The sequence below is a fragment of the Entamoeba invadens genome, assembly GCF_000330505.1.
Source record: "Entamoeba invadens IP1 unplaced genomic scaffold scaff_1105074725313, whole genome shotgun sequence".
Taxonomy (NCBI): domain Eukaryota; phylum Evosea; order Mastigamoebida; family Endamoebidae; genus Entamoeba; species Entamoeba invadens.
The window spans coordinates 303,212-314,618 of record NW_004440263.1 but is presented as its reverse complement, the minus strand read 5'-3'; the positions used below and the strand labels follow the sequence as shown (position 1 = coordinate 314,618).

Here is an 11,407-nt window from a genome sequence, read left to right as displayed (position 1 = left end):
TATATCATTGAAATAACTTAATTTATGGGTATTTACATTTTTAGTTATAAACATTATAATAATTATTATAATCTAAGTTGAATTAATACTTATAATAAAAAAAAACACAAACAACAATTGTTTAATGTATCAAAAAGTCAAATAACAAACATCGTTATCCAAACAATAATACAGTCTTTCATACGCAGTTTTTAGTAACATGTTCTGTGCTTGCATTTGACGTAGTTTAGAAAAAAAAAATCTTTCAATATCAACAGTTGTTGGATAGACACAGACCAAAATATGAACAACACTCATTAGATTGACCAAATTTAATGACACCAAAATGTTATAAATATTTAAGAGAGATAAACATAATGGATATCTAGTGGTTCTTTTCATCTTACAATGAAGTTCACACTTCGATTCTTTGACATTTTTATACATTTTATCAAGCTCTTTCTGTGTTCTTTGCCACATATACTCTGCAAGCGTTGCTATTTCAATCTCAAAGGATTCATCCAATATTTTATTATCCTTTAGAATATAACTGGGAATATCAGATGTTTTTGCCATCTCGTCAGGACAATAAAACAAGTCAACTAACTCCATATAAAATAAATGGTTGTCGTTTTCTCTGAAAGCCTGGTCATCCACAGTTCCTTCATCATAATTGATATACCTTCTGGCATGTAACATGTTTGCCGAGTGTGAAAGTTGATGGAATCTTAGATACACTTGAGCCTTCAATCTTTTGAATAATCTCGACATGAAAACGTCTCCCGTTTCCAACATCTCTTTGATTTCTCTGAATTCACTCCAATTTCCAGTCTTTATCTCTTCGAGTAAAACGTCAACATACCGAGCAAATATTTCCATTCTCTCAATGTATTCAAAAAGCAAGCAGTTGGCTTCTTGTAACAATGAGACTAGATTAAACAATATTTTGAAGAATTCCTTTGATTTATAAAAGATAGCTTTGATTTCTGGGTTGTTCAATTTGAAAGAAACTGATGCCATATCATCAGATTCGGCCTCTTCTGCATCATCACTTCTTTCATATTGAGTGTCAACATCATTGTTTACGATATCTGTTTCATACTTTTTCTTTGGTTTCAGCCTTATTGCTCCTTTTTGAAAAATCACGATTCCATTCTTTTCAAACTCCGTGGTGATTGATTCGAGCACTTCAGGTTTGATAATATAATTGCTGACATCATCATAATTGTCTGTTATGTCCTTCAAATTTTTGTAAATGTAGCACCATCGTGTCGCAGAATAAGTTGTTCGGAACTCATGTCCAACACTGCAACTGTCACAATAATCAGCAAGTCTTTTTCCGACATAACCATTGAACGAAAACTTTCACCATTTTGATGTCGATATCTTTTTCGAGTGATTCGCCCATCAAATTAACTCTATGAGCTGAACACCAGAAATTTTTCATTTCACAATCAATTAATAAAAGATTTGTTGGGTCTTCAACATTAATCAAAGCGTTCATTTCCACTGTTATTCCATTGTCAAGACCAGAACACGTTGCAGCCCCATCTGTGGTGCAGTTGACTATTCGGTAAGTGTTCAATCCTAGTTTTTGTATCTTCTCCACAATCCACTTAGCAAGAGTTTTCGGGTCACTATTGCCTTTAAACTGTTTAAGTACTAAGTACATTGAATAGCAACTTCTTCCCTTGACTATTCTGAGCATAACACATATTATTTCCTGATCCCCCTTTGTTGTTGAGTCCACTGAAATCGCGAGACATTTATACCAACTTTTTTCATTTTTGATTTTTTCTTTTTTTGTTGCATTTAACGTAAAAACTTGATCTTTTACTGTTCTTACATTTACTGCCAATTTTTTCGCGTCTTCAAGAGTGTCTCTGCTAAATGTTGCATGGCTAAGAAGCGTACAACGCTTTACAACTCTAACTTGTTCTTCACTCATTCTAGATTTAACAACTTCACCATTCATTACATAATCACACACTTTTCTTTGCATGACTTTTATACTTTTTAACATTTTGTTATTAGTAACATTTTTTTGCTTTCTGAAAAAATAATCAAATGCCATAATGTATTTCTCCAAAACAAATTTGTTATCAGAATCATATGAAAATTTTCTTATTAACTCAAAAGCCGAGTCAATGTTTAGTTCTTCAAAATCAATTTTATTGTATTTTAGAAAATCTCCACCTTGAAATAATGTAAGTTCTTTAAGTATTTTACTTTTTTGGTCTTCTGGTACACATTTAAATAATTCAATATTTTGAACAAGTACTTCTTCATCTATATTTACATCGTTATCTAATGTATTAATAGCTTTTTCGTGTTCTTCAACGACTCTTTCAGCTTTTAACAATTCATTAACAAGTAAATAATCGATATCATCTTCAGAACTTTCAAGTTCATCTTCTGTTGTGGTTTCAGGAATCTGTCTGAAAATATATTTTTTTTCTTCAATGGATATTTTTGTTTCTTGTTCACCCAGAAACTTATTGTCGAATTTGTTGAATCTTTTACTGTACTTTCTCATCTTCGCGGGCCCATCAAAAAAAGCTTTTAAAAACATCTGATTTGGAAATTTTTATTTGCGTGTTCACTTTTGAATAAATATACACTTCCTGTGATGAATCACTCGCTTCTTTAAAAGCAGCGATTGCCGCACGGTCTAAATCATTGATCAACAAATTACGATGGTGTATATTTTTGTTGTCTTTGTAAGATGAATGGTCTTTTTCGCTCTCTGCGAGCATCCATTTGTGATGTTGAATACAAAAAGAAAAATTCACATCTTTGAATAACGCTCTGATATAACAAAAACTGAAATCTCTCTCAGAAATAAATAAAGTAAGTTGACTGTGATTAAACATAATTTTATTATTTAGTTTCAATTTGATGTTTTTGACAATAACTTTTTCATCTTTATATTTTTTTAAATAATCGATAATTAATTCGTTAATTGTTTTTATTTTTTTTGGTGTGTTCATATAACATATAAAAACGTTAATTACTATTTAAATGTTAATTACTAATAAAAACATTTGCTAAAGGGGGGATAAAAAAACCGCTTCCGCTTAAAAACAGATTCTTTCAAAAAAAAATAGTTTTTTGTTAATTTAATTATAATTAAATTTATAGTTTATTTTTTTCCCGTTTCAACAATAAAAAGAAAAAATTCAGGGTTTTTTATTCAAACAATATTTTACAAAATGAAAGTAGCCTTTTTATTTTTTTGTGAAAATTTTTTATTACATAAAAAAGCAAAGTTTGCCGAAGCCATAAACCGAGACTATTAAAAGTAGCAAGCAAAAGTTTATTTTGAGGACAATTAATTACATAAAAACGAAAATAAAATGTTACACACCAAAAATTATTTTGAATTGTTTTTCAAACTCTTTTTCGATTTTTTGTTGAAATACAAATACTAATAAATCTTGAACCTATGAGTGCACCTTTTTTTCACACCCCCTTTATTTTCCTCTAATTTTTTTCATTGTTTTTTAAGAGTATAATCGATGATACGCGTGGTGGTTATAAACATACTCAAGAATAAAATTTAATGTTCTAACAGAGTTTGATCATATTTTATAATTATATACCCACATTTTTGTATCAGAAGATAAATGCACCTTTTTTCCATCACCCCTACAAATTTATTCCTCAATTAATCAAAAGTGCGTTTTATGACCAAATTAAAATAATTTATATTGGCAAGTTCCAAGTGAAGATGTTTGAATTACCCATTCCCAACTCTTATTCAAGTTCATGTTGAGTATTGTATGTACGATGCATCTTCAAGTGTGTGAACAATTTTTTAATAAATTATGACCAAAAACGAAGCAAAACAATAAATATGGTAATTTTCAATAAAATTTAAAGGACAAAATGATGGAAGCGGTTTTTAAGACGCTTGGATGCCGATATATTTTTTCTGTGTTTTTTGAAAAAATTTAAAAACTTTTCAATTATTTTACAAAACCAGTCTTTTTGGTATTATTTTAGTGTTGTTCATTTTTAATTTGGTAAGGTATCGGTTTTATACGCCGAGAAGAGAAAATAATAATAAAACGAAGAAGATAGTGCATGGTATCTCCAAAGTCGGCAACATTTCTTATTGGTAAAAAAATCAAAAAAAATCCGTGTTTTATACTACAATTTTTAACAAATTGGCAACAAAAAACAATATTTTGCTGATAAAATTAACTTGAATAAAAGTTTCAAAAATGTGGCATAATTTACTTTTAAATACCAAAATACATGTAATTTATTGGCAAGTTTACACTAAAAAGAAGGGAGGCGGTTTTAAAACCTCGAGCAAAATCACAAAAAATAATATGGCATTGTAAAAAAATTGGTTATATTTTTAAGTTATATAAAGCCAAGATGGTAAAGGTATCGGTTTTATTGTCCATTCAATTATGTTGCCCAAAAATGTATTTATCAATTTGGGTATAATAATTGTTGAAGAAAGAGGTTGTATTCTTTCAACATGTAACCAAAAGATGATAGTTTTTAAATGAATAATGATACAATGACACAGTTAATTGTTGCCCGAAAGACAAAAATAGTTTTTATTAATTATGTACACAGTGTTTCATCAAGCACTCATGGTGTTAATTTGGTGTTTATTATAGGATAAAAAATGATTTTTTATCGTTAATTAAATTAAAATATAATTAAATTAATTCACAAAGGGATGAAATTAAAGATAGGAAGAGAAAAGAAAAAATTGGTTTCTGAACTTCATCATTGCCCCAATAGTGAACATACAACACAATTACGAATATTAACAATTATTCAATTATAGTTGTTAATAAATTCGATTCATCGAAGAATCAATTTGGTTGTATACTCTTATCTACTTGACAGTTAAATGAATTGTGTTGTGGCTTTCATTTATATCGATCCAAATCAAAACATGCGTTTTATGTTTTATAGATTCTTTAATTAAAGTAACGAAATGATATAACCAAAGAACAATAAATATATAACTATATTTACTAAAAAATATCAGAATGATTATTATTTATTAATAGAATGTAAATAGTTTTTTTAAATAAAAACAATCAATTGTATTTAAGTAATTAAATTAATCTATTCAATAAAAAACAAATCCAACACACACAAAACATTCGTTCATTAAATATATCAATACTTAAATTGTTTGCAGCAAGTCTAATCAATAACAACACATCAATCCAATAAGTTGATTGAGCTTAAAACCCCATTTGATAACCCAGGTATACTACATACAATTATGAGTAAGTTCAGATAAAAAAAGTGATGTATGCCAACAATAAAACTATACATTATAATTTAAATAATTACATTTTAAATATTTATCAGAATCCTTAAAACATCATGTGATATATAATTCGACCAAACATAATCTTTATAAACTTATGGCATCTTCTGGTATTAAACAACCTTATAAACTGAGCTCGGAAAAGGTTAAAAGCCTCCACCTTGCAGGTCCTAAAATTCCAAATAGTTTAGGCCTCATTGAATATCTCAAAACATGTCCAGACACTTTTGAAAAGTTTAAAAATTTAGAAAAAAATGTAATTTGGCTCAATTTTCATTCTTTTAGAGATACGATCCGTTTTTGTTTTTTAAACTTCCGTCCGATATTTCAGAATCGCTCAAAACAAACAATCTTTCATTTTTGGTCTCTTTGGAGCTTTTTTTCGGGACAATGAAATCTCATGGAGTTAAAACACAAATTTCTAAAATTATAAAAGAAATGAAAACAGGACAAAAACCCGAAAAAGGACGACCAAGAAAGCTAACAGATTTAGAAATTAAAAAAATTCAAGCTGAAATTAAAAATGTGGGGAGTTCTTCTTCTTTGGGTGCTGGCTTATTTATTAAGCAAAATTTCGGGAAAAAATAGAGAGGAGGCAATTGCATCAAATTGTCGGACACATTGAAGGTTTAGAGAAAAAATGGCATTTGTAATGGAAAAAAATAGGGCAGAAGTTAAACCAGAGTCAATTATGTCCTATTATTCCGACTTAAAGAAAAAACTTGATGGGGTACGTTTCGAATTGGTTTTTAATTTAGACGAAGTTGGTTTTGCTCAATGGGTAGACGTCACTCAACAAATTGTTTATGCATCTGTTGAGTTGGGAGAGCATGTTTATACCGAAGTGGATCGGGATAAAGCCAGAATTAGTTTACTTTGTTGCATTTGTGTTGATGGAACAAAACTTACTCCACTTGTGGTAACAAAACGTTTATCCTTGTTAGACACCAAGCTTGCTATTTTAAGTGGAAGAGCTATTATTAGAACACAACAATCTGGTATGCTGACAACAGACCTTTACACGCTTTGGCTAAAAAGAGTCTTTTTCCCAACAATTAAGGCAAAAAGAGAGCAAATGGGAGTCAGATCGGATACGAAAGCATACTTAATTCTCGATGGATTCTCTGGTCACTTTTCTAAACAAATAGAAGATCTATTTTTAGAAAATCACGTCGAAATGATCAAAGAAGTTGCCCATAGTTCTCATCTGTGTCAGCCTTTAGACTTGGGAATTTTTGGGATAGAAAAGGTGTTTTTACAAAACAAAAATGGGTTGATACAGCACAAATTTGAGTTAAAAGTAAAAGAGGGGAAATTTGAGCACAAAGTCGGAAATATTCTAAAAATGGATTCTCCCTATTTTAAAAATCTTTTGAAAGGTTTTGTGAACCTTTCAGAAGAAGAAAGAATTAAAGAAATTCTCTATTCTTGGGAAGTGGTTGCAAATGGGGACAATGTTACAAGCGCATTTTCTCAGGCTGGAATCACAGTGGCTGTGAAAAAACCAACACAAGAGGAAATAGAAAAAGCTTTAAAAATCAATCCTAATTATAACCCATCCGATTTGATTCATGGTGTTATAAGAATTGAAATAAATTCAGCAAGAGAAGCCTCTAAATTCTTGGGAAAGATGGGGACCCCAAAAGAAACAAAATAACCCAAACGTATTTCTCTTGAAAACACTCAAATAAAAAAGCGCCGTCTTGAAAAAGAGCGACTCGATAGAGTCTCAAAGGAAACCAAAAAGAAAGTCAACAAAGGGAAGAAACCTCGAAAAGTCGACAATGAGAATGATTCTTAAACATTTTTAATTTGAGATGGTATTGGTTTAATTAATTCTATCAATAATTTAATTTTATGGAGTTTTTTTATAAATTGTTTTTTATAATTATTTTATAAGAAACTTTGCGATAAAAATTAACAAAAATAATTGAAATGTTAAAAATTAGAAGTGATATTAATAGAGATATAATTTATTTTATCCACAAAATGATTTGTTTTTATAACATCTAATTTATTTTAGTTATTTAATTAAAAAATATCGTATTATTGAAATCTGTATTTTAGTCTTTTGTTTTTTTAATAATAAATATAAATAATAAAAATTATTTTAACAAATTAATTTGAAAAACAATTATCTGTTTTATCGCAATTCACAAATTGTTTCCTTTTAAACAATGTGTTGTTTTTAATTTAAAAAAGTGGTTGTTTACAATTTTAAATTCTGTGATGGAAACATCAATATTACAAACTTTAATAAACGAGCCTTTCTTTAATACAAAAATATGGGATTTTTGATAATAAAATTCAAAACTACTTTTGATTGTTAAATAATTCGTCTTTTCAAAAATAAGTATTTAAACTTATAAAACTAATATTAATATATGTGAACAAATGAAGAGGTGAAATAAATTATGGCGAAAGAGTGTTGATTTGACATGGTGAGGAGAGGAAAGAGTGCGTGGATGGTTTTGACAATAACAGATAAAAAAATGTGTTTTAACATTTTGTGCCAAAAACGTGTTGTGTTCAATACGTTACAACTTCAAAACAAATCAAGACCAAAGCGACTTTCCTTATTTAATTGAATCTAACTGGGCAGTCCATATGCATCATATAGAAGCGGTGAAAGCTGCGTTAGACTCATTCAATTAATTTGTTTTAATTGTTTTTATTATATTTTAATAGTTTGTAAAAAAGTTAAAAATAACTTGAACATGTTTTGTAATTGTAGTCTATTTATGATTTGTTTTTCGTCATTGTTTTCGTAACTTTCCTGAAAGAACACATAACCTGTGGCTAAATTATGATGTTTTTTCCCCAATAAAATAAGAAATAATTGATTTTCCTTCTAAAATATTCTTAAGAGCTTTGGCAATGTTGTTGTCGTTGTTATTTTTTCTTTTTGTAAACGAAAAAACAATAACAAAAAAGACAAAATAAATAACATTTTTATTATTTTTACCATAAAAAAAAGAAGCGATTTTTCAAAAGAAGCGGTTTTTTAGCCCCCCTTTAAATGTGGATTCATTTTTTGTATAATTATTCATTATCACCTAATGTCCCGATTATTTGAGTGTTTATAAAAATAATCTTTACCAAAATTTTTTTTGCCGCAAAAAAACAGCTTTTCAGTCTTATTTTTTAAAAAAGAAAAATTTCCCGAACCATGGGACAACGTTGTTTGAATGACTCTAATGGGTTCTGTAGCGCTGTGACAGATAAATCCTAGTAAAAAATAAAAAATAATTCAATAATTATAATTTTACATTATTTATTTTTATCTATTTTTTCGGGAAAATCACCTAATAATATTTCAAAATTATTTAAACAGTTTTGGGACAAATTTTTAAAAAACTTTTAAAAAAAGCGGTTTTGGGTTGTCGGCAAATTAAACTTCATTTTTTTATATTCAATTAATAATTAATTATATAATTATTTTATATTAATATTTATAATTTTTGTGAAAGTACCAAATTAAAACCGAGATGATTATAATTACTGCCCAATGACCAATTATTTTTTTTCTTAATAAAAAATGGTGTTATTGGTTTTATTTTAATAATTCCCAGAACGTCGGTTTTTGTTATCAAACAAAATTTTAAGTGTTTAATTTAGATAAAAAAAAGGCATAATACTTCACAATGTAAATCATCAAAACCATCTTTAAAATGCGTCCAAAAATAGATCAATGACCTTCGAATTGCTTTTAAGGTAAAAATAAAAATCAAGAAACTAACACAGAATAGTTACTTTTTTTTCCTTAATAATAATAATACACGAGTATAATCGGCAGAATCGGGAAATCGAAGCTAACCCTATAAAAACAAAACGAACAAAAAAAGTATAATGATCACTTTGTTAATCACCTTTTGTTTGTTCCAAAGTCTCCAAGCCCAAGACAATTGCAAGACGCGAATATCCGACAACCACTGTGTTGAGTGTAACGATGGCTATTACCTTAAACTTGTCGACAATATTGAAACGGGAATACCTTCTTTGGTTTGTGAGTTAGCAACCACAGACACCAATTGCGAGGCCAACGATGGTGGTGCGTGCATTCGTTGTAAAGTTCGGTACTACCTTCAAGGCAATCAGTGCGTCAGATGTGGCCCTGGGTGTAACTATTGTAACAGTGAGTATTGTTACCAGTGCGGAAACACCTTAGATGACACAACAATTGATGCGTCTTTAAGAAACGACACTCAGCTCTATCTTTCCACTGATGAAAAGACGTGTATCGACTGTAACATCGCATCAAACAATGAACAATGTGGCAGATGTCAGGCAGGGACATACTTCAACATCACTTTAAAAAGTTGTCAGAAGTGTTTCACAAACTGCCAGTTGTGTACCGAGGAGTACAATTGCTACCAGTGCACCAACGGAAAGTTGTTACAAAAGCAAGGAACTCCAACAATAGAAACGCCCGACAAGTGCATAGAGATACAGCACTGCACCACTGAAGGACTTAAAGAGGACCACTGCGAGTTGTGTGAGACTGGGTATCGACTTGAAGCTGGTAATTGTGTACCATGTGATAATAACTGCGATGTGTGTTATAAGAACTCGGAAGGAAAGAATTATTGCAGTATTTGTTCCGATGGATTTGTGATGAACAATGGGCAGTGTGTAGAGAAGGGGGAATTACACTGCAAAGAGGGAAGTACAACGTATGGGTGCTTAGAATGCGAATCACACTATTTCTTCGACACAACCTTGGTTTGTCGAATTTGTGATGAATCTTGTGGGAATTGTGTGAGTGAAAGTACACACTGTTTGTCGTGTAAAGAAGACTTTTATTTCGAAAATGGAACAACCAACTGTATTAAGAAAGATCCACACTGCAATTTGGTTGATCAAGCCGGATGCAAAGAGTGTATTAACGATTTGAGCACTGCGGAAGGACAAAACACAACGGGATATTTTGTACCGCCAAACTCGCAAACTTGTCAACCATGCACAAATCACTGTAAACTGTGTGAAGGGAAGGATTATCACTGTTCTGCATGTACTTCTGATTACGTCTTAAATAAAACGACAGAGAAGGCTGAAGATGGTGTAACTGATGTTGAGTACTATGAGTGCACCCCAATGGGCGAGACTTGTGTGAAAACTGAAATGGGGTATTGCACAGAGTGTAAGAATGGGTTCTTCATTCGTGGTGGAGATTCCCAGGAATGTATCCAATGCGATAAATCGTGTGGAACATGTAAAGTGAGCACATCCTGTTTGTCGTGTAATTCGGAATACTACCTCTCAAAAGCCGAACAATCGCAAGAAAATGTGGAACATATCTGCCGACCACAAACTGAAATCAACATGACTTGCGACGCTGGTGTCAACGGGTGTGAAACGTGTAAAGATGGGTATTATATCAACCGAGATGATCCTTCACAATACAATTGCACTGTTTGTCCTGAAGAGTGTTCGACTTGTACGTTCAAGCAGACTGACAGTAACGATCTCACAGTTGGGTACCCTGTATGTACCGGGTGTCGAACTGAACAAGAATATGTGAATGACGGGAAATGCAAGGCGTGCAGCGAATTAAAGAATTGTGCTGCGTGCAGTGGTGAGAAATGTGTTACATGTGTTGAGGGGTATAATATTGATGCTGGAGGAATTTCATGCTCGAAGACAAACTGGGCGTTGATCATCCCACTTGTTGTTGTTGGTGTTATTATCATTGTGCTGATATTCATTGCAATCATCGCAATAATTTGGTGGCGACGCGCAAAGAGTGTCAAAGCCGAGACAGCAGCAATCAAGCCGTTCCACGTCGGCAGTGACTTGGAACTTCTTCTTCTTGGTGCAGACAATGAAAAGTTCCCGTTGAAGACTGACAAATGGGAATTGACATTTGGGTTGCAGAAAGCAAAGGCTGTTGTTGACACGGAATACACGGAAACGATCAACCTTGCTAACATGTCGAAGAGTCAATACTACTTTGAGTTCCACTACACACCAAGTCATAAGTATGACCTTGAAATAGAACCAAAGAGCGCAACACTGAAGCCATCGACAGCTATTCCAGTCACGTTCAAGATTAAGATGTTGTGCACGACATCAGTGAGTGACAACATCGGCATTTCTGCAATGGACATTGATGACCAAAAC

General features: G+C 31.3%; 2 protein-coding genes across 2 annotated transcripts; one reads left to right on the top strand and one right to left on the bottom strand.

Annotated features, from left to right (window-relative positions):
- Positions 1-129: 129 nt before the first annotated feature.
- Positions 130-1,687, bottom strand: EIN_476340 (hypothetical protein; the record flags this gene model as incomplete). The annotated part of the gene is made up of 2 exons (XM_004255635.1): positions 130-1,218; positions 1,343-1,687. The coding sequence occupies 2 exons, from the start codon at positions 1,685-1,687 to the stop codon at positions 130-132; spliced, it is 1,434 nt and encodes a 477-aa protein (XP_004255683.1).
- A 7,449-nt stretch (positions 1,688-9,136) lies between these two features.
- Positions 9,137-11,407, top strand: EIN_476330 (tyrosine kinase, putative; the record flags this gene model as incomplete). The annotated part of the gene is made up of 1 exon (XM_004255634.1): positions 9,137-11,407. A coding segment is annotated over one exon (2,271 nt), but the record flags the coding sequence as incomplete, so codon positions are not given.